Genomic DNA, 23731 nt, shown 5'->3' on the forward strand with positions numbered 1-23731 from the left:
GAGACTACTCCCACCGTCTCTCCTGGTTGGGGCACAAGAATAGATAAAGGTCACTAAATCACTTTCCTAGAAAGTGCTATTATGAAGTTAACCTGCTCTTGCTCTTCCTCATTCAGAGGGTCCCTGCTCTCTAACTTCACCAGAGATACAGGTCCCTCTAGGGCAGAACACTTCTGGGCTTTGTTGATCCCAGGCTCCCTGCAGCATCCAGCTAGTCCAGCAGATGCAGGCCCAAAAGAGGATGATCCCCCACTTACCAAACACTATATGAAAGTGTGGCAGGAAGTGGTCAGAAAGCCTATGGGCCAATAATCATAGCTATATGCTAGTAGCAAAATAATTACTGCCCAGTAGCAGTAAAATAAGGACGTGTAGGGTTTAAAGCTATAGTGATTGCTAACCCTATGGGTCCCTACACATATAAACGTTTTGTTTCATGTATTTGCTAACTACTATGGGCAATTAGATGCCCCTGGCCAATGTTAGGGAAAGATTTCCACACTGCGCGCTTGAAGCTTGCCATTTCTTCTCCCAGTGACAGCGCTGTCCCTGTCCCCGCCTCTCCCTTTGCCGCTGTTCGCCCTGGCGTTGAACCCCTCCGCCCCGCTGCATTGTGGGATGGAGGAGCGGAGGCGGTGGGGGCTGTGATGGCTGCGGCTGTTCCCGTCCAGTTGACCTGGGGGAAGGTTCTTTCCTCTACCGGCCCGGAGCCACGCTCCCGGCATGGACACAGAGCGGTGGCGATCAGGGAACTCATGATTATCTATGGGGGAGGGAACGAGGGCATCGCGGAGGAGCTACACGTCTACAATACGGGTGAGATATGGAGGTGGGGTGAGAGGCCTCAGTTAGCCCGGTGTGTTATTACCGGACTCGGCAAGTGAGTCACACTGGTTGCCAATAAGCGGCCCCTAGAACAGAACAGCAACTTTATCTCCAGCTGTTGCTGAACTACAGCTTCCGACTATGCGCGGACTGCTAGGCTGTAGGGGAGAAGTTGTACTGCAGCATCAGCCGGGAATTGCACAAATCTCATGGATATATGTCAATTGAAGCGTCTGGCAAAGAGGGCATCCGCCCTGGGCCCTCAGCATCAAAGGGGCCCCTGGTGGAGAAAAAGTAGTGCAAAGAACATTTTATACTGTGCACCAATGTGTTTGGTATGTGTAGTATACGTGTTATAGTTGTGCTACATACAGCCCTCAAGCTGCTTTGTAGTTTAACAACTGGAGGTGCTGCAGGTTGGTCTCCTTGATCCAATATTTGCAAGCCACTGATCAGGGCCCCAGTCTTCCCATAACAGAAAAGAAAATGAATTGGTGAAAATGTATTATACACATTGGGTACCCTGGAAAGGCTTTTCCTAAAAGGGTTGAGAAAATCTCCCCTGCAAGTTTTCCTTGTAAAGTATGTGCTGGTCACAGTATAGTAGGTGCACAGTCGTTCTTTTCCTTCACTTCATTTGCACCTAAGAATATTATGTACATTTAAACTTTATTTCACCTATTTTTACCTAAGAATATTATGTACCCCACAATTGCATACGCTGTAGAAAGCTGAGCAGCAATGCGTATACAGTCGTAGGGATCCTTAGGAGTTACATTGTGAGAGAAACACATCGGCTTATGCTATTAAATGTTATCTGCCTATTTTGTTTGCTTAGTATGAGGGTAAAAAAGACATTTCTCACAGATGTAACACTATCAGAGTTGCTCTTGAAAGTGGAAATAAAACCACTATTAAGGTTGTTTTTCCAGCTTTTCTAGTATCTGCTTATCTACTAACATCTGTTATTGTTTTGGTTCCAAATGGTGTCCCGTTTATAAATTTCAATTACTATGATGAATGCAATTAGCATCCTTTTGGAACAGGTAGCTAAGGTGGATAAAGGTACAGCAGTTGTGTAGATAGTTCAATCACAGTCAAGCTAAACATTTTCCTAGAAGCCTAAATCCTATGAGGCTGAGGAGAGGGTTCTGGTTCACTGCATGGAATAAGCTGTCTCTGGACAGGGCAGGTCCACATTTCCAATGCTACTTATTTGAATGCAGTACTCTTGTAGTCCCCCAAGTCACAGAATAAATCCCATAGCTTCATCTGAGACAAGGCATCTGTTGTGTGGCGCACTGGTTGGTACCTGGTGCATTACTGTATTTGTGTTCACTGATGAAGGAAGGGGTGAAGTCTGCTTTAGAGAAGGTCTAGTGTTTACGTTACACTGATTCCTGACTTCCCCTTTACTCTATATTAAACTGTACTTCTCAAATCTGGATAAAAAGCACTTAACATTGCCCCCTGCTACCTCTCCTTGGAATTTTTTTGGGCTAAAAAATACCAATTTTGCTATTCTAAGGTATTTACAATACAAGTAAATAGGCTGTGGTAGGGGGCAAGTTCAGGTTCTTTTTAGCCATATTTAAGAGCACCGTATAACATAAGATTTAGAGAGAGATCACTCTTTTGCTGTTTAGATCTTTTTTTTTTTTACTCCTTTTTGACCAAAGCATATTATACAACATCCTTCTCTTAAAGGGGTAGTTCAACTTTACACATGTTGTGTGCAGGCCACTAGAGGCAACATTGACCTTGATTCATGCACCTTACAACATTTCTTCACCTGTATCTCCAGATATCCTGGGTTGTCTCCTCTGTTTTTCTCAGAGGAACCACCTCTTGCACCACCTTCTTAAACCTTGCTGCTCTTTGCTCTTTTCCTCTGTATTTCCATCTTTTAATTTTTTGTTGAGTAACCTCTTTAAAACTAAACTGAAATCTTACCTCTTGGAGCAAAGATGTGTCATGTAATAGGCATATAAATGTGCTAATTTTTATTTAGAGATTTAATTGATTTTTTTTCCAGCAACCAATCAATGGTTCCTTCCAGCTGTGAGAGGAGATATCCCACCAGGCTGTGCAGCTCATGGGTTTGTTTGTGATGGGACAAGAATCTTAGTTTTCGGAGGAATGGTAGAATTTGGAAGATACAGCAATGATATTTATGAATTACAGGTACAGTACACTATATCACCAGTGTGTTAGGCAGGCAGCTGTATTTACTGCAGTGAGTCAAAAGACAGCCACTCTTGTGGAAACTTAAAGTGACAATATCACACACCTGTGACCATAGTTTTCACGGTAAAACCTATTTGTCCCTGCTGCTGAATGATTGGTTGCCTTTTAAGTCAACTGTAGGTAGTCCAGATAGTGACAAGCATTTCTCTGACAGTGTCATTTTTCAGGCAGAGAAATGCCCAGTGTGCCATAAGCCTTAGGCCTGTGGCTCATGGGTGTTTTGTCTGTTGGTGCCCTGGTGAACAAAATCATTGGTCAAAACATTACCCCCAACCTGTCACTACCTCAATTGTTACTGCTAAATTTGACATTGAGAACTGAAGCATAAACCTGCTGAAAGGTCTATTCTGAAAATAGAATATCATGATTTAGTTTAGGGTATTTGGAAATAAAAACATTCAATTTCAACTTCAGCATATCCAATATCTAAAATCAAAGTAAAATCACATTTCTGGTTCTGCCAGGCATGTAATGTATGCTTTGTTAATACTCTGGATTTTATTTTGACATATGACGTTTGTTAATACTCTGGGTTTTATTTTGACATTTGACATTTCATTTGTAGGCCAGTCGATGGCTGTGGAAGAAGCTAAAGCCTCAGGCCCCATCATCTGGATCACCACCGTGCCCCCGACTTGGTCACAGCTTTTCCCTGCACGGAAGTAAATGTTATTTATTTGGTGGTCTAGCCAACGAAAGTGAGGATACCAACAATAACATTCCCAGGTATGCTAATTCTCTGCCATTTTCATGCCCTTAAAACATCTTGTAGATAAGGAAATGACATCTTGTCACAAAATAAAATAAAAATCTTTAAAAAAACAAAAATACAGTGTTAACACCTATTTAAAACATCAGTACCAATATATATAGGTATGCAGAAAAATTATGATTTTATTTTTACATTTCTTTTACGGAAGCATTTGCAACTTGCATATAATGTTAAATGGTAAATAAAATAATTTGGACTCAACACTCTGTTAAGATATCCTGAGTCAGAAGACAGTTCTGTGGAATAGAAGAGGCTGATGCTTTAGACAGGTTCTGTACAGAAGGGCTAGCATTTCATTATATACACAGGGAGTGTTTAGTCCATTTGGGACTTAACGACTGGACATGAATGGTGTATGGGACCCTGATGTACCATTTTGGAGCATTACACTTAGCTGCATTAGTGTGAAATGAAAAAATCAAATTAGAGTGAATCCCCATCAGCCCATTCATGAAACCATCTAATAACAGAATGGAACTCTATTTCTGAATCAAATCAATGAAATTCATAAGTGGGTTGGAAGGACTTATTTGGGCATTATATATATCACACAATTTGTTGTACTTTAAACGAATAAAGAAATTAACTAATAATGCAATTTTATCTAAACTGTTGCTCTCAGCAGAAGCCAAAGTAATGGATGTAGGAGTAAAAGATGAGTATTACTAGATCTATTAAATTATATTTTGTAAAATAAATGAAAAAGTTCAGTTTAATTTTAACATTGCATGCCTAGAAAATGAACTTCCACCAGAAATGCCTTAATTTAGCAGTCTTTAGCAGTTGATGTAAAAAAAAATAAGGACAGTATTAATTTTGAAAGGTTTTCTATTGTAATTACCACCATTTTTTACAGTACTGCCACCTGCTGTCCCCTTTAAAAACTGAAAAAAAAGTATACTTTTAATCCATCTGAACAATAACCAATCATTTATTTCTTAGCATTAAACATAGTTATAGGAAGATCAAATCAAATTATTAAGTTTTAATATTAGCTTGGATTAATTACTTTGCATAGATCTGTACATGTTATAGATCAATATTTATCTTGTGTCAGAATACTATTCACCAGATATGGAAGTTCATTATACAGAACTACAAGATATGCCATAAATGTATTTCATTGAACAGCCTAGTCTATTTTTTTTTTCAGTTTAAGGTTTCTCTTACATACATACAGAAGGGTAAGATTGATGGACAAATAATTTGCTGATATTTAGAGCAATACTAAGTGGGGGCAATATGTCTGCAATATGCCGCAAACAACTTCATATTAGCATCAGTTTAAAGGAACAGTAACACCAAAAAATGAAAGTGTATAAAAATAATTAATATATTATGTACTATTGCCCTGCACTGGTAAAAGTTGTGTGTTTGCTTCATAAACACTACTACAGTTTATATAAATACCCTGTTGTGTAGCCATGGGGGCAGCCATTTAAATTGAAAAAAGGAGAAAAGGCACAGGTTACTAAGCAGATAACAGATAAGTAGCATAGATTCCCATTGTATTCTACAGAGTTATTTGTTATCTTCTTATGTAACCTGTGCCTTTTCTCCTTTTTTCAATTTAAATGGCTGCCCCCATGGCTACACAGCAGCTATTTCTATTAACTATAGTAGTCTTTCTGAAGCAAACACGCAACTTTTACCAGTGCAGGGCAACATTACATTATATTTTAATTATTTTAAAGCTTTTTTATTTTTTAGTGTTACTGTTCCTTTAAAGCATGCCAGTCACTTTTCATGGGTAATGTTTGTTTTGAAACACTTTTGTGTGGTTTTGGGTGCTAATTATATGTCTAGATTGACCCATGGCACAAGCCTTTGACATCAGTTGGAAGCTGTCAGTGGTCGTTTGACTTGCCCATAATTTATCCTTTAGTTTTCTTTGTTTCTAGGTACATGTCACTGGGGGCAGTTTACTTCAAATCATATAATTACCTTGCTGATTTTACCTGTTGTGTTCCATTGCCATAATCCTACAACTCTTTAGTTAGGGTCTGTTGGTTAGAGTGGGTGTCTATCTTAATTCCACGTGAAACTATTTAAGTTGTCAATATTTTTCGAAACTATTTTTTTTAGTCTGTAAAACATTAAGGATTCTGAATATTACCCTCTCCAGAAATCACAGGGTGTGGTGGTATCCTATTACAACTAACTACCAGTAAGACCTGAGCAACAGTTTGTTAAATTTTCTAATTCTGAACATAAAAAAAGGATCCGGGCTTACCCACAGTTTCAGAAAAACAAATGGTGGTTGGCAAAGGGGTTCTGGTTGCTTTGCCTGTCAACAATGTGTAATGTGTAGTATTGTAGGAAAAATCCAATTGTCTTAAATTAGAGAGTTTTTGTTTCCAGCAAAGAGGTTATTTTCTGATAGATATTTGAGAGTTTTCCCAATATCTGTGTTTTCAAATATCAGTTCTTTTTCTGTAAATTTGTAAACTGTCTTTTTAGATGTATATCCTTAAAAGAATAAGGGCTTGAATATTATTTTTTTAATTATATGGCAGGCACTTACACTAAATTTTTCTTTTATTTTAGATACCTAAATGATTTGTATGAGCTTGAGTTACGTCCAGGAAGTGGTATTGTTGGCTGGAATATCCCAGTAACCAAGGGGACACCACCATCTCCCAGAGAGTCTCACTCAGCAGTGGTTTATTGCAGGAAAGATACTGGAAAGCCAAAGCTTTATATATTTGGGGGAATGTCTGGATGTCGACTAGCAGATCTTTGGGAACTTAACATTGGTATGTTCAGATTTTCACCTTATATCGGATTGGCAGACAAACATTTCAGATGACATACATGTGGTAGTGAAAAAGAATAAAAAATAAACTATTTACAGCATAATATTGTAAGTCCATAATCAGAAACTAATAAGGGGAAGATTTATCAAAGGAAATTAGTTAAAATTTTAACACACCTTGAAGAAGCTGTAAAGCTTGCAGAGACCACTCCAAGCCACAGTATTCAGACTCCCAAAGATTCCTCTGATTCAACTGAAACAAATCCCTGGCAAGTAGTTAATCAGGTTGCAGTCAGGATGCAGTCCCTGATCAAATGGGAAAATCGACACCTGCCTGGTTTTCGGACAGATATTGATCGGGGAGGCCTGTCATAACATGGGCAGATAAACTGAAATAGGTAACTTAAATCTTAAATGGCCGCTCTAGTTTGCTTTCTAAATAAAAAAAAAATAATAGTGAAAAGAAGAGTTTTATTAAAATTAAAAAAAAAATAAAAAAAGAGCAGAATGTGTTTTAAACATAAATTCTACATATTGTGCACATTTTAAAAAAGATGTATATAGGTGTATAATGCCCATAAAAATCTAGTTCAGTTACATTAAAATGGTATATTCGTTTAAACTGAGTTGGTTTTTTTTTCTTTACAGAAACAATGACATGGTTAAGTCCTCAAAGTAAAGGTGCAGCCCCTTTACCCAGAAGCCTTCATACAGCAAATATTATAGGAAATAGGCAAGTGCTTTATTGACATTTATTGTGTAACTGCCCTTGCAAAGCCTCTTGTATTCTTACATTAAAGTAGAAATATGTTTTGTACTACTGAAATGGATGTTATTGGTCAAATGGATACTTTATTTAATTAAAAGCATGTCTTCATAAAAACCACATGACTTAAGGATCGTACGCACAAGCATTTGTAACTGCGCACCCCTGCGGTGGTAGTCTTGTAGCCTTCTGCGTTCCACCACAGGAAACATGCTGTGTTCCATCTGCATTTGGGGCTTACATGCGCCTGTGTTAGTACAGCCCCATTAGAAAAAATTACATGCATTTCTTCCTGCACTCCCCTGTTGTAGAGCGCTACTGCAGGGGAGGGCAGGTACAAGGTACCATTTGTAAAATGGTTTTTTTATATCTGGTAGTCTATTCTTTTTTAATTGTTTAAGCCAGAAAAATAATTGTCCATATTGATTATGCCTGCATGCAATTTTCATCTGTGTTTAGCAATTTGGATAGGTGTTCGTACATGCGCTGCAATTGGGCAGTGTTGTATATAAAAACCGACTGAAAAGGAGTGTATTCAACCTCTTAAGGCAGTCAAACACATGCATCTGAATTAGTATATCATCTTTTACAAATCTGTCAGTAGTTTCCTGAGTCAGAAAAGTGTTGTAAAATGGCAAATAGGTAAAAATGCTGGAAATTGATATTTTACAACTGGTGGTTTTAGTGTATTTAATAGTACAGGTATAGGATCCATTATCTGGACTATCTCAACTTGTTAGGGCAGTGGCAGATGGGGAGATTAGTCGTCCCACGAGAAATCTTCGTTACCGTGGGGCGACTAATCTCCCCGCAATGCCATCCCACCAGCAAGAATGTAAATCGCTGGTTGGATGGCATACGTGTCACTGTGATTTCCCAAAGTCGCCCGAAGTTTTCTCTCAAGGCAACTTCGGGTGACTTCGGGAAATCGCGATTTACATTCTTGCCGGTGGGATGGCATTGCGGGGAGATTAGTCGCCCACGGTAATGAAGATTTTTGTGGGGCGACTAATCTCCCTGTCTGCCACTGCCCTTATCCAGTAAGCTCATAAAGTCCATTCTAAGAAAATTATTCTAGATTCTGATTTTTGTATCTGAAAAATTATAAAACAGTACCTTATACTTGATGATAACTAAGCTACATGAATCCATATTGGTGGCAAAACAATCCTATTGGCTTTATTTAATGTTTAAATGGTTTTTTTTAGCAGCCTTATGGTGTGTTGATCCAAATTACGGAAAGATCACTTATAAGAAAAACCCAAGGTCTCGAGTATTCTGTAAAACTCGTATAGGTGTATATTAGACACCCCAAAAGAAGAAATAATGTTGTTTTATAAAAAGATACTTTTTAGAGTTTTAAAAAATATGTTTATCATTTCAGGATGTATGTTTTTGGTGGCTGGGTTCCCCAGAGACAATGTGATGATAGTCCATTATCTAAAGATAACCAGTGGAAGTGCACCAACTCATTTTCATACCTGGATTTAGGTTTGTATTACTGATTTCTTAACTTTGTTAGCTTTTAAAAGTTATGTCATAGTGTTAAGGCCATACACAGTAAGATTTGCTCATTTGGAGCCAATGCATTCCCAATCCGGTGCGAAAATCAAACCTGTCCAATCTACAACTGGCCAGATATCTGTCAGGTGGGCCCATTGGGGGTCCCCATACACATGCAGATAAGCTGCCTAATCGGTCTGAAGGACTTGAATCCGCATCTTAACTCTGCCTGTGAATGGTCATCTTTATTTTTTAAAATATTTGATTTTGAGCCATGACACTTAATGCCTAAGGCAAATAGAATTATTTTACTTCAGTGTAAATGGTTTAGTTAAGCCATTTGAAAGGTCTGTGAAACTACTAGTTGATTCTGTTGCAGGACTGTGTTAGAAGGAAATGTACCCTGTAGAAACTAATAATGTTGCCCATGCATTAAAATAAATGTGAATCTGTATGAAAATTGTGGGAAAATAAACACTACAAAATATGTTTTCATTATTATTATTAATTATCACACGTTTTTGGAAATTTTATATTATAGTATTTATTTTCTTGTACATATGGTCTTTGTGTAAACTTCCCATTTTTATTCATTAGATAAATCAGAGTGGGTAACGTTGAAATCAGACTGTCAGGAAGAGAAAAAGAACTGGCCTGGGCCCAGGGCAGGGCATTGTGCAGTAACATTTGGCAAACGTCTGTATATCTGGAGTGGGAGGGATGGCTACAATAAGGCATGGAATTACCAAGTCTGCTGCAAAGACTTATGGTATATTGATACAGGTAACTTTTACTATTTAATGTGTAATTTAAAGTTTGATATTTAAATACTGCTATTAAGTCAATTTGTTCTTCCTTGAAAATATTCTGAAAAAAATTCTCAAACTAGCTGGGCTTAGATTTGATCAATTGTTAGAGTTCTGGGCTAGTGTTTTTTGTGTGGCACGTCAGATTTGCTGAACACTTTTAGGCAAAACAAGTGAAGTAAAACAATACAATATAGTAAATCATTAAAAAATGTGTTGTATATGAATAATTATGAAAATAAAAAATGTACCGTATTTTCCGGCGTATAAGATGACTGGGTGTATAAGGCGACCCCCAACTTTTCCAGTTAAAATATAGAGTTTGGAATATACTCGCCATATAAGACTACCCCTCTTCCAACGCACACCAAAGGCCAGGCGACTGGCTGGTTGTTGTATACAACTGCTTTGATTGGTTAGAGTGGTCACACAGGACATTGGTAGCCAAGGCCCCCTAAAACATTGGTAACCAGGGCCCCCTAAAACATTGGTAACCAGGGCCCCCCTAAAAAATACATCATGCAGGTAGGCAGTTGTGAGTGTACATGGAGCATAAACGAATCAGAATGTAATTTCTCTGTTGCAGCCATAAAGAAACAAATCATTGCCTGTGAATAGTGCTTGGCTAAAGTTACCCTTTAGCAATGTACATAGTCTGAACCAGCTGTACTACCCCTGCCCCAGGCATTTTGAGGGGATTATTTTACTTTTGAAAAACAGCAGTAAAAGCAATAATACACTCCAGCTTCCCCCCAAGCGACTTCCTCCAGCTTCCCCCCAAGCAACTTCCTCCGGCTCCCCTCAGCTTCCCCATCCTAGCTACCTCCTGCGGCTTCCCTGCCAGCGACCTCCTCCGTCTGCGTCTTCCTGATTGTGCCGGCTCACTGTAGCTTCTGAACATTTTAAAAGGTTGCGCCCTGTGCGTGCATACGTACGTACGTACGTACGTACGCACGCACGCACGCACGCACGCACGCACGGGGCGCAACCAATCAAATTTTCCGCTGGCCACCAATGACGGCGGCCTTGGCCCTGGCCGGCATAATCAGGAAGAGGCAGACGGAGGAGGTCGCTGGCAGGGGAGCCGCAGGGGAGTACCCGGCGTATAAGACGACCCCCGACTTAGGCACAGATATTTCGGGGTAAAAAAGTCGTCTTATACGCCGGAAAATACGGTATTTAATATTTGCCCAGTTTTATGGTGGAACCCCTGACTGGACAGTATTTTGGCAAATGGAACTTGACCACTTTAATATTCCTTTTGTATAAAGACACAATGGCAATTCGCTGCTCAGAATTCATTAGTAATACATTTTTTAGAAAAAAAACCCTTAAATATCCCCTTAATGTATAATGCATTTTCAATGACTAGAGGGTTCTTCAGATCATACACTAGCCTTGTGCAATGAAGATACTGGCCTTTTGAAGTCTCCATTCAACTTTTTGGATGTATAGCTAGAGCAACAAGGGCTCCTCTTAGCCCATAGCAAGCTTACAAACATTCAGCCACATTATCTGGGGTTTAAAATAACTTTTACCCAGAATCTTGCTGTAATTAACCTTTAAAATTAGCTTTTTAGGAGTATCTCAGACATAAAATGGCATTCTACCCAACATGTCCCTAAGTGTATGTATGTATGTATGTATGTATGTATGTATGCATATTTTTCTTAATATAGTGCTATTTATGTGCGCAGAGATGTTCCACAGAACAATAAATTGTTAGAAGAACAGGGGTCTTTATAATAATGGAAACAAATAAATACATAGTACAATAATAAAGTATACAAGAGACAAGAGGATGGAGGTCCCTGCCCCATAGAGCTTACAATCTGCACCTACACAGGAAGCTCTACAGTTTTGGAAATACTGCTCTAGAGTAAAATCTAGGTTAATGCACAATTAGTTTCTTATCTCCTGCATATGCTGTTGGGCAGGTGTTTCACCATTCTTTCACCAAAGCACAGCCTGCACAGCCAATATATCCATCAGGCAGGTTTAAATATCACTTGAAATGAGGGCTGCATCAGTCCTTTCCTGTCCTTATAATGATCCAATAACTGGCCTGGGAGCCAAATGTTCAGATCAGTCATGTTTGGGAAAAACATGTATAATTACGCTTGTCGGTCATCATTACACAGGTAACCTACCTTGGTAATCTAGAAATCCTAGACACAAAATTCTTTTTATATTCAGATACCCCGCCTCCACCATCACAAGTTCAGCTGATCCAAGCTACCACCAATTCTTTTCACCTTAAGTGGGATGAGCTTCCAACAGTGGAAGGATATATTTTACAGCTGAATCCAGAATCTCCAGCTTCTTCCATTGCTGGAACTCCTGCTCCCCTCAGTGAAATTTCAGCACTAAATCAAGGCAATGGTCGGTCTGGAGATTATTCAACTACTCTGCCTTTGTTTCAAACAGGACTTTTGGGCTCAGGTGAAGGTAAGTTATTCTCTTTTTCAAATGTGTGGAAAAACCTAAATAAATGGCTTATGTGTAAAAATTAAAAAGAAAAATTGTGTGTCCAGCAGTAAAAGATAAACTAGATTGGGAAGTTTGAGAACAAACTACATGTTGGTTTGAAAAACATGAAGTTACTGAATGAAATCTGATCTGTTGTTGGATTGGCCCACTTTTTCTCGTGGACCACAGTTATATAGTAAAAACCACTTTGCAAAGTTTGGGGACCCTGATTTTTATAGTGTCTGAATGGTAGCAATTTAAATTTCCCCACTGAACGTCAACAAGTGACATCTGATTGGTGGTTGGTGGCCCTGCCCTCTTTTTCTAACCTGGCACTTCAGTTACCCAGTGACTAATTCTGCAAAGTTTAGGGACCCTAGGATTAATAGTTAAAGAACAGCAGCAGTTTAAATTTAAACCAATAAAAGTCAATAGGTAATTGTTGTTGGTGGGTGTGCCTTTTTCTAACCTTGAGTCGAAGTCACAAAGTGACAAACAGTGGGCACCCTGGCATAAATAGTGTGAGAATGGCAGCATTTTAAATTTAAACCAATAAAATTCAATGGATGAAATCTGATTGGCTGTTAGTGGCCCAACCCCCAGTGACCAACTTTGCAAAGTTTGGGGGACTCAGGCATAAAAATTGTGGGACTGACAGCATTTTACACTTTACCATTAAAAGTAAATAGGTGAAATGTGATTGGCTGTTGGTGGCTCTGCCAACTTTTTCTAACTTTGAACCATAAATACCCAGTGACTATCTTTGGAAAGTTTAACAACCCTGGAATTAATACTTAAATAATGGCATCAGTTTAAATATAAACCAATGAATTTTAATGGGTGGAAATGGATTGGCTGTTGGTGGCTCCGCCCACTTGTTCTAACCCTGAATATGTGGTCAGTCAGTGACTGACAAAGTTTGGGAACCCTGACATAAATAGTCTGAGAAAGGCAGCATTTTAAATTTTTGGCTGTTGGTGGCTCAACTCACTTTTTAAAACCTAAAAATGCAGTCCCCTAGTGACCCTGGTGTTAATACTGTGAGAATGGCAGCAGGCTGAATTTCCCCATTGAAAATCAATAGTTAAAATCTGATTGGCTGTTGGTGGCTCCACCCACTTTTTCTAACTCTGAACTGCATTTACCTGGTGACTAGCTCTGCAAAGTTTGGGGACCTTAGTATTAATAGTTAAAGAATGGTAGCAATTTAAATGTAAACGTATGAAGTGAAATCTGATTGGCTATTGTTGGCCCCGCCCACTTTTCTAAACTTGGAATGTAGTCACCCAGTGACAATGGCAGCAGTTAAAAGTTGACCACTAAAAACAATGAAAGAAATGTGATTGGCTTTTGGCAGACCCTGCCCACTTTTTCTAACCTTGAATAAGTAGTCACCCAGTGACTGACTGTGCAAAGTTTGGGGACCCTGGTGTTATTACTGTGAGAATGGCAGCAGGTTGAATTTCAGCCAAGTCAATAGGTAAAATCTGCCCACTTTTGGGCATCCAACAATCATATTTTCATTCAGGCTGACCCCATGACTATGCGATTCAAGTTTGGGGAGTGTGGCCTCAAAGCTGTAAGATTGGCAGCAGTTTAAATTTCCCTATTAAAGTCAATGGGTGAAATTTGATTGGCTGTTGTTGGTCCCTCCCACTTTGGGTCATCCAACAAATGTCGCTGTAAGCCCATCTTCAAAGCTGTAAGAGTGGCAGCAGTTTTAAAATCTTCCCTGTCAAAGTCAATATAAAAATTGGGGCGTTCGGAGCAGCGCCACAAAAAGACAGGGGGCAGGATCCCTTGGAAAAGCACAAGCAACCTGCTCCGCTATAGGGCGAAGAGGTGTGGAGAGTTTGGGTGTTGTACCCCTAAAACTGTAGGATGAGTAGCGTTTAGAAAATGGGGGGCGCTAAGAATAAGAATAAGAAAAAGCGGAAGAATAAGCTGAAGTCGAAAAACAGTATGTTGGGTTTTTCAACCGAACATAAATACTAAAAATGAGTCCAGGGTGTTATAGTTGAAATAGGCAGTGATTAAACTGATACACATGTAATGGGCAACTAATTCCCTCAATTGATCTTGATTCTATTGCATGTACTAGCACTACAAACTGCTTCCAAAAAACTAAAGGGATTGCCACTTTTTTCACTTTGTTTGTGTGTTTCTGTTGAAGCAGGAGACTGCCAAGAGTCCCCACAGCAAGCTGTAAATTGTATACTTTCTTCTGGCCTTCGAGATCATGTGTGTGAGCAAAACACCCACAACAGGCCTAATAAGGTAAGAAGCTTTGTCAGCCTTTCGGATCCTGCAGTATTCAGACGTCTGTAGCAGCATGTCACATTTTAATGACCGATGCTGCAGAGTTTGAGCAATTACTACTCTGGGTACTTTCTGCTATTTATCCTGCCAATAAGAATCTGTTGTGCCCACTGGTCAAGGCACTGTCTAGATACTTTTGGTATGTTTTAACCTCTTTCAGCAAATTGTAGTCTTAAAGGGATAGTGACGTACCACTTTTAAGACAAACTCGTCACTATGCCTATAAAAAAGCGTTCAGCACTAATGACTAAGCTTCAACCCCCACCCGCCACTCTCTGTTGCCCACCTGTGTCAAGCAAGAAGTGCCCAAGGATTAAATGATTGACATTATGTACTCCAGAATGCTCCCTCCCATGCAGTGTTATTAGCATAAATTGGGACATTGACATAGAGCGATGTACTTGCCATAGAAAAAATCCAAGTAGGAAAACAAGACAGATTAAAAAACACATTTAACGAGGCAGTGTGATTTGGTAATATCATTTTATAGGAAAGAGTTCATGTGCATAGGTTTAATTAAAGTTTTCTGATATTAAGAATATACTTCCTTTCATGCCAGGTACAAAGTCAGCCATCTAATTTACTGCAAGAAAGATCTGCGGCCCTGTCTGAGAATCCATCACTTTCTTGCAATTTAAATGGCAAGCAGCAAGCACTGCGCAGGCTCAATTCTGTAGGTAAGAACTGAATGGAATGTCAGTTACGTACTTATTACTGTCTAATGCATCAGACATACAGCATTCCAGTAAGGAAAATGGAAATATAAATGAATTGGTATTGTATGTGTATTTGCATACACAATTTTTACAGAAAATGGGTGTTTTTTGTTGTGTTGAAAAGTAGAAAATATAATTAGAATACTTGACTCCAGATCTTATTGATCATATTTATTGTATCAGCTTCTAATCCTAAATAGCCTTTATTTTATCTGAGGGCAGGAAGTGTTTAATGGGTTGTCATTTACTTTGTGCCATAGGTCCTGATACATCATCAAATTTGAATGATGTGCATGATATGGACATAGGACTTTTAACAGCTGAAGTTTCTGCATTCTGCATTGCCTCCAGTGCACAAACTATGGTAACCCAGCAGACCATTAAAACTGAGTCATCAAGTACACATGTTAAAGATAAAACTTCACTAACAGCATTCAGTAGAAAACCTGAAGGTTTGAAATACGTTTCACATGCTGTATTTTGGGCCACTTATTTGTACAGCCATGGAGTTTTGTGGTGTACATGCACTTTCAGCCCTGTTCAGATAGTGTTTATGCACTTTTTTTTTTTTTTTTACATAAGCCCATCTGAATAAGCTTATATTACAAACGGGGGTTATTTATTACCCTTAAGCCAAATCAGACTATCTGATTGGTGCTCTGCAATTTCTGTATTTCCTGCCTGTAGTATTTCAACAAAATGCTTAAATATGGTGAGCCTTGGCCTGCAGAGTTTTGTTTTCTGATCTCTTTTGTGGCAGTTTAGAGGTTTGTTTTACTGATTGGTAGTTATGTTCAGTTATGAAGCAGTAAGGTGGCATGGAATATACTTAAATTTCATAATTTAAAAATATTTCTGACAACTATGTCATAAAGTATAATCCCTCTAAGTTTTGAAATGAATGTGGACTATATTAATCGAATGATGCAATTATAGGCTGACAACAGATACAAATGTTTTTTATGAAAGGCTTCCACGCACATAAGTCAAGATCATGATGTACAACTAGTTACACGTTATTTGTACATTTTGGGAAGCAGTGGACAGAAGTGTCAACATCATAGTCACCAATCACTAGGCTGGGTTCGCCAACAGCTTAAAAACCAATCCAGATGTGGTTGAGAACCCCTGCCACTGCTTCAAGCACATTGTTTCCTCCACAATCGGTATATGATTATCAGTATCTTGGCAAAGCTGGGAAGTTGATTAGGAAAGCTGGAAATTCCCATTGCTTGAGGACCGTATTGTGTTACATTGGTAACGGCCATTTCAACACATGGTCTTCTGTAGTAGCTCACTTGCAACACTCGTGCTGCTAGTGGTAGATAACTCCACGTGGGGGACAAACATTGCCTGTTTCAAATGATTCATAATAGTAATACTCCAAATATATTTTAAACCTAAACCTACAGAGTTTGGTGGAAAGCAATGACAATGTTTGTTTTTGTTGTTTGCTTTTAATCTGCACTTTTTTGTCCTATAGCATTTATATACTTTTCTCAAAATTGTGGAATATGTTATCTTTTTCCAGTTACAGCTCCACTGCAATATATGCCTTCTATTGATAGCTGCACATCACAAGCTAAGAGCACCCTTCCTCACTCAAATGTAAGTTAAACCTACCATAAGCTTTTCTGGTGTCTGGTTTTAAGTGGTTAAATGCCTTAAGTTTATAAGCTGATATTTCAGTGCATAAATGTTTTAGGGATCATTTAGGGCTGCAAGTGCAGTTGCATTGGCACACATTTCCCTTCCGTTAGTTGGGTCGTCTAGAATCTCATACATTAAAGAAGAAGTAAACCTTTTTTTTCTATCTTATAATTACTCTAAACATCTCCCATAACAACATACCTTAGTCCTTGCATTCAGTCTGATCTGGTTTCTGATTCATAAGTTCTCCAGCTCCTTTCCTCTTCTTCCTGGTACTGCTTGAAGTACCTCCTCCTCTTCCTGTTCAGTAGTCCAAGAGGAGAGCCTTCTATGCATGCCTGACAGAGAAGAAGCTTTCTGGGAGTGCACAGAGAAGCAGGAGCCAGTGTGCAGCAGCAGCAGATTTGTTTCTGTGCCCATACATAACTGCCTGATTCACTTTGCATTCCCAGAAAGCTTCTTCTCTGTCAGGCATGCACAGAAGGCTCTCCTCTTTGACTACCCTGTGGTCAAAGAGATAAGGAGAGCCGAACAAGAAGAGGGTGCAGGGCTTCACTCTGTACCAGGAAGAAGAGGAAAGGAGCTGGAGATTTCAACTTATAATTCAGAAACCAGATCAGACTGAATACAGGGACTAAGGAATGTTATTCTGCGGGATGTTTAGAGTAATTTTAAATATAGAAAAAAAGGTTTACTTCTTCTTTAAAGGTACTTGCGTAGAGATGTACTCTATGGACTTCCATAATAATTGTGCTGGTGCCACTGTCTGCCTCCTGTGCTGAATCGGGTGCTTCTGCATACATTGACACAGAGAAATGTTGACCCTTTTCTTTTGGCGCATCTGCATTGCTTATTGACACAGTGTACTGAGGGAACCTTGGAGCTACCACCTGGTTTGGAGCTGGTGATAGCTCCCGGGTTCCCTCTGCAGATGCACCAAAAGAAAATGGCACACATGTCACTTTTAATGACAAGCAGTGCAAGTAATGCCAACCACATTCAATTTGAGTCAAAGTGTGAGCACAAATGTGTTAATTTTGCCACAGTAGCTGCAATTGCGTCAGGTGTAACTGTGCATATGGACATACCTAATAGATTTAATGAGAGCATGTAATTTATTTAAATTTTTAACCATTCTCTTTATTCTTCGTTGTAGAATAACAGTAAAGACAGCAAAATAAAATCCGGGGTGAAAAATGGTCAGAGACAGTGGTATGATGTTGGCATTTTTAGAAATAATAGTGCTGTGGTGACTCAGTTCTTTCTCTTGCCAGAAGAAAAACAAGATGCATCAGGCAAGGTATTTTGTATATCAGTTTTCATTGCCATCCTACTTATTTTCATGTTATTTCAAAGATCAGCCCTAACACAAATTCAAAAACATAAGAAAACTTCTTATTGCCTCACGTAAAGAGTGTTGTAAAGTGGAGCAAGTAGGCAGGAAAGCTAGTGAGCTAATGTAGTTGTACACATTGGCTTAATAGCTACTAACAGGAGGTTTGCAGCTACAGGGGACTGCTTTTTGGTGCTTACTCAGAGATTTGGATATATGTTTTTTTTTAACATTAAGGCAGATGTTGGTTAATTGTGGGGCTAGCCTCCCTATAGGTGCTGAAAGAAGTTAAAAGGTACTGTCCTGGCTGAAGACTGTTGTCGATACCCCTGGTGCTATAAAGCAGACTGTAACTGCCATGATTTATATACAACCTTTATATATACTAAGTAGGGGCACAGTTAAATTGTTTCTCAAAAGTAGAACCTAAACCTAAGGCAGGATCACATGAACTACATGATGGGAAAGAGTAAATCTGCTGTGTATGATACATACTGCCTGTGCATATTTACTTTTATAGTTTATTGTATCTTCTGGTAACATTTACAGTGTAAATAAACGTTAATGTGCACTGTGAATTTTAATAAAAGTTTTTTTCCTGTAATGGATATTTACATGTGTTTTTGTTATCTAGGGTGGTGATTCAGATATCCCAGATTACACACTGCTGAAAAAGCATGATTTATTACCAGGAAGTGTTTACAGATTCAGGGTGGCAGCAATTAATGGATGTGGAGTAGGTCCATTCAGTAAAGTTGCTGAATTCAAGACATGTATTCCAGGTTATCCTGGGGCTCCCTCATCTGTAAAGATTACAAAGGTAACACCTTGATTTCTGTATTTTGTAAATTATATTTTTAAGAGGCTTATGACATTCATGTGTAAAGAATACAGTATATTTACAGATGTTTTATATGACATGGAGCATTTCAGGGCACTAGAAGCCCAAGGTAAAGATCCTTCCCAAAAAAAACTGTAGTCTGGCTGACTAGTAGAAAATCCAGATGTGATAATAAATAACCTGACTAAACAGAACATCTCTAATAATCTATTCAATGCTAATTTTGTGTTCTAAGGGTGCCTATCCACAACATCAACCTTACTGACTTATGTCAATCAGTGACAGCTTCTTCCGGCAGAGGCATTTACATCTTATGCATTTCGTTGTGTTTTACCTACAGAATGCTGAATGTATCCATATTTCCTGGGATACACCCTCTTCACCCACTGGAAATATTTTAGAATACTCTGCTTATCTAGCCATACGCACATCGCAGGTTGCAGAGACTCTAAATCAGCTGGTGTTCATGAAAATTTACTGTGGCCAAAAAACGTCCTGCACTGTAACAGCTGCACAGCTGGCAAATGCACATGTCGACTGCAGCTCCAGGCCTGCCGTGGTGTTTAGAATTTCTGCAAAGAATGAAAAAGGCTACGGCCCAGCTACTCAAGTGAGGTGGCTACAAGGTAAGTAAGTTCCATGGCATGACCTGTCATTTTCAATGTCTGATCATGCTAAAAGCTGGGATGAATAGGAGACACTTAAGCAGCAGCTAAATTATATCTTTCTTATCTCCAGCCTCCAAATCCCTTTAACATCCACTTCCCTTATTAACATCTTTCTTGCCTTACCTTGTTTGTTTCTGTGGCAGATGCAAAAAGGGCAAACACATTTGAACAAAATGCCTTCAATGCCTGGCCAACACATTCAGCAATAATTGTGTGCCAAATGGCTTTCAGGCAGATACAAACCAGAATGGAGATGTGGTTGTTGTTTCCCCATATAGTTGGGGAATTGCAAGGTACATTCCAGCCAGCTAGGCAAAATACTTAAAGGCCCACAGCCACTATATATGGGCAGTCTCTTGCATTTCAACATGTTTACCGGTATGTTATATGAAAACATGCATATTTTATTATAAGGCAATCAAGAGAGGCAAAATGAAATTGTTACATCTATTTTAAGCTATTTGTTCTTTTACAATTTAGATTCATCTAAAAATAAAAAGGAAACAAAGGCCACCGATAAACAGTGTGTACCTCCATCACAAAGGTATTTTCTACAGTTATTATTATTTATAATAAAATGTTATACGGATTATGAAAATAATAGGTGTCATTTACAATTGCACCTGCAAGTGGGGGTGCTCCAAAATGCACGTGATTTGAGAGTTTGTATTGATGCAATTCAGTAAGGTACTCTTGCACTTCCATATCAGTGCAAATTGTGTCAATGATGAATAGTAAGTGTGCTTATTGCTATTGATATAAAGAAAATTCAAGGGATGACATTATAAATAAATAATAACAGCTCATGCAGCACCATACTCCTCTACCAGACATTACAGTGGGTAAAAGAATCCATGACCTTGCTGGTGACTATTAGTAATGTTGCTTAGTCACTTTCTCTTTGTGCCACTACAAGCTTGCCTTTAGTGTCAAAAATGTGCATTTACATTAAAAGTTGTGTGTTTTTCTATAAGTTCAATCCCTCCCTCATCTTACTATGGTAACTCCCACACTGGTGCATATGCCGACAGCAGTAATTGTGGAAATAACCATATAGTGGCCTTCTGTGGTAGTGTTCACCAAGTTGCACACAGGGTCTTTCTGAGCTTTTAGTTTCCTATTTGTTTCATAGCTCAAAGCACAGGGAAATACTGGTTTAAAAATATTAGAGCAAAGTATAACAAATTGGCAGATTGGCAATATGTTTCTATTTGCAATTTAAATGATATCCTCAAAGTAACTAATATCATGTTTTACAGCAGAGAAAATGTAAGGCTGAAATTGGAAAGTCCATAGCAAGATATGGAGGAGATGTCCAGGGATTTCTCACTGCAACTGGAAGGAATTCATGCTGTCCCTCAGTTCAGTTTTTTTTTTGTTAGTTTTCAGTAGGTGTAGGTATCACCTTTTGTAATATTTTGTAAATTTCAAAATGTTTATTTTTGCATTATGCTTAAAAGACTTATTGTATAAATACTTATGTATAAATATATGGAGATATATATATATACTTTTAAATATGCATAAATGTAAACGTATATATGTGCTCAGGAGATGTTACTTGGTACAGTTTCTGTTTATAAGAAACAATTTGCTTCCACTTTGTAACCACTTACCTATACTTTTAAGTATTTGGTGTTAAGCAATAAAAATGGTGCAAAGGGGTTGGAGGGATAAAGTGCAATACCATAGGCACTTAGCATTTCACATTGTGGGGATGGTGCCAGTTTTACATAACAGAATAAGGAATATCAGCGTGAAACTTTGGATTTTATTATAGATTTTTATAGAAAAAAAAATCCAAATATTTAGCATTTTTAAAATATTTGACTATTTTAAATAGCTCTACATAAATATTTAAAACGTTAACCAAGGAGAAAGTTATAATTCAGCTGAAAGAATGGCCATAGACACAGTCCTGCTGGTCCCCATCTTCTTATTTGTGCCAAAAGCCTTACACCTATAAGTCATAAACCCCATGCACTAAGCAAGTACCTCTTCTGTTTGCCTACCCCATGTCTGGGTTCTCCTCCCCACACCACCTGCCCCTCACTACCACCCCCCCATGTCGTCCACTGCACGTGCGTGGGTGGGGGGGGGGCTGTGGATAAGTGGCTGACGGGATTGCCTAGGGGCTATTGTATTTCACTTGCATGCATTATTATCTTTGGTTATCCTTGCATCGATAAGCACTGTGCTCTGCACCTGATTTTTACTCCTTCCCAAGGCATAGAGGGCACCTTCCTAGGGTGCTGGCACAAGTCCTTTGTATATGGGCTCTAATGGGTGCAGTTATGTCCACTTATTCCGATATGTAATAAAAGACACTAAGTTTGCACAGGAGCAGAAGTTTATAACAACCAATAAGATGTTTGTTTTCGAACATGTGTACAGTAAATGCAACCTGCTGATTGGTTGCTATGGGTTACTGCTCCTGGGCAAACTTACATAACCGTATTAATGCTCTACACCTTGCTTCGATACCCATATTAAATGAGCCTTTTAGTAGCTCAAAGCTGTGCCTATTTTAGCAGAATAGTTATGATTATGAGTATAGTAATTGATTTCTTGGATAATTATGGAAATGTATTCCGCTAGGTATTTAGAGAAGATATATTTTGCAACCTGAAAAGAGTTTAGCTGTCCCCCATACAAAAGTTAACAACAAAAATGGTTTGGTAGGAGTACATCTCTGATTTTGGCTACTGTTTTCTTTGCGATTTTCAGTCTAAAACGCTCTGGTGCCACTTTCCAAGCCAGGAGCCAACAGTACTTACACTTTCAGATTGTTTGACAAAACATGCAGAGGGGGTTTGGGGTCCTCCCCACTTTAAATTTGCCAGTAGTAAAAAGTGAGAAAGAGTGAAATTTGCAAGTGCATTGTAAAATAAATGCCGCATATGTGATGAGGAAAAGCACAAAGGTACCAACTTAACTTTTACTCATTAACACTGATCACTGTAACCTTCCATTTCAATTGCTACCTATACGCATATGGGCATCTCTATCTACCTCATAAGCAATAGGCATGCAAAAGAGAGAAAGACATCTCAAGTAATTGGCTATTTGTGTTTCAGCAGCCAGTTGCTTTGGCAACTATCATTGCAATGGTCTTATTTTACATCCAGCATTTCCCCAGCACGCTCCTCTCTAAAGTTTTGTGTAAGTGGCAGGCGCATTGATTGATAGTTGGGTTACATTGCAGCAGCATAACACCAGTCTATGTAAGGTTACAGTAAACTAATAGTAGGGCTCAAGATGAATGTTTGGTAGAAAAGTGAACAACTGTGAAATATTGAATCCATTCTGTGGTTTATGGGCACCTATGCTTTCCCTTTGATAACTTACATTAGTTTATTATCTGTTTTCTTACTGGGCTGAGTGACACAGTGCTGGTAGGGATCTGTCTCATTAGGAAATCATTGGCATCTGTAATTAGGACTGCATCTGTAAAGAACAGGGGGAGCAGCTATGTTAGTGAATGCTTTGTGTCCCCTTTAAAATATTAGAATAATGCTTAATGTTTCTAGTTGTTTCGCTAAAAAAAATCTAACCCGGATATTGCTGTCCTTTAGATAACAGATCGCATAAGGGTGGAGGAACACTGATTTGGAGATTTTATGTCCCCTTAAACATTTCCATTTGCCTTTAAACTTCATTTGCACAAAAAAGTGGGCTTATGCATATACTGTATGATTTTCTTTTGCAGAACTCTCTGATAATCGTAATTAATATTGGCAATCACATGCTTAACTGACCTACCTTAACTCACTGTGTGAGATCTGAATTCTACACATAAGGGCTCTGGCACACGGGGAGATTAGTCGCCGGCGACAAATCTCCCCGAATTGCCGTCCCACCAGTGAAAATGTAAATCGCTGGTGGAATGGCATACGCAAGTTGCCTTGAGAGGCGATTTACATTTTCGCCAGTGGGATGGCAATTCAGGGAGATTTGTCGCGGGCGACTAATCTCCCCGTGTGCCAGAGCCCTAAGGCTACTTCAGTTGCACCTTTTTAGCGTGCATATCTAAACAGTAACTTGGTCCCTTTATCCCATAG

General features: G+C 38.9%; 1 protein-coding gene across 2 annotated transcripts; it reads left to right on the top strand.

The window, feature by feature from the left end:
* The first annotated feature begins 410 nt into the window (after positions 1-410).
* On the top strand, positions 411-23204 carry hcfc2 (host cell factor C2). 2 transcript variants are annotated; one of them, XM_004912902.4, is made up of 16 exons: positions 411-816; positions 2861-3009; positions 3638-3798; positions 6392-6600; positions 7248-7332; positions 8750-8856; positions 9466-9651; positions 11871-12122; positions 14317-14420; positions 15022-15139; positions 16710-16786; positions 17985-18128; positions 18796-18981; positions 19343-19628; positions 20151-20214; positions 20930-23204. In XM_004912902.4, exons 1-16 carry the CDS (start codon positions 480-482, stop codon positions 20964-20966), a joined length of 2502 nt encoding a protein of 833 aa, XP_004912959.2. In that variant the 5' UTR covers positions 411-479; the 3' UTR covers positions 20967-23204. The 2 variants fall into 2 exon arrangements, with proteins under 2 accessions (XP_004912959.2, XP_002938125.3); XM_002938079.5 differs by having other exon boundaries at positions 413-816; positions 14320-14420.
* The last annotated feature ends 527 nt before the right edge of the window (positions 23205-23731 follow it).

The sequence above is a fragment of the Xenopus tropicalis genome, chromosome 3, assembly GCF_000004195.4.
Source record: "Xenopus tropicalis strain Nigerian chromosome 3, UCB_Xtro_10.0, whole genome shotgun sequence".
Taxonomy (NCBI): domain Eukaryota; kingdom Metazoa; phylum Chordata; class Amphibia; order Anura; family Pipidae; genus Xenopus; species Xenopus tropicalis.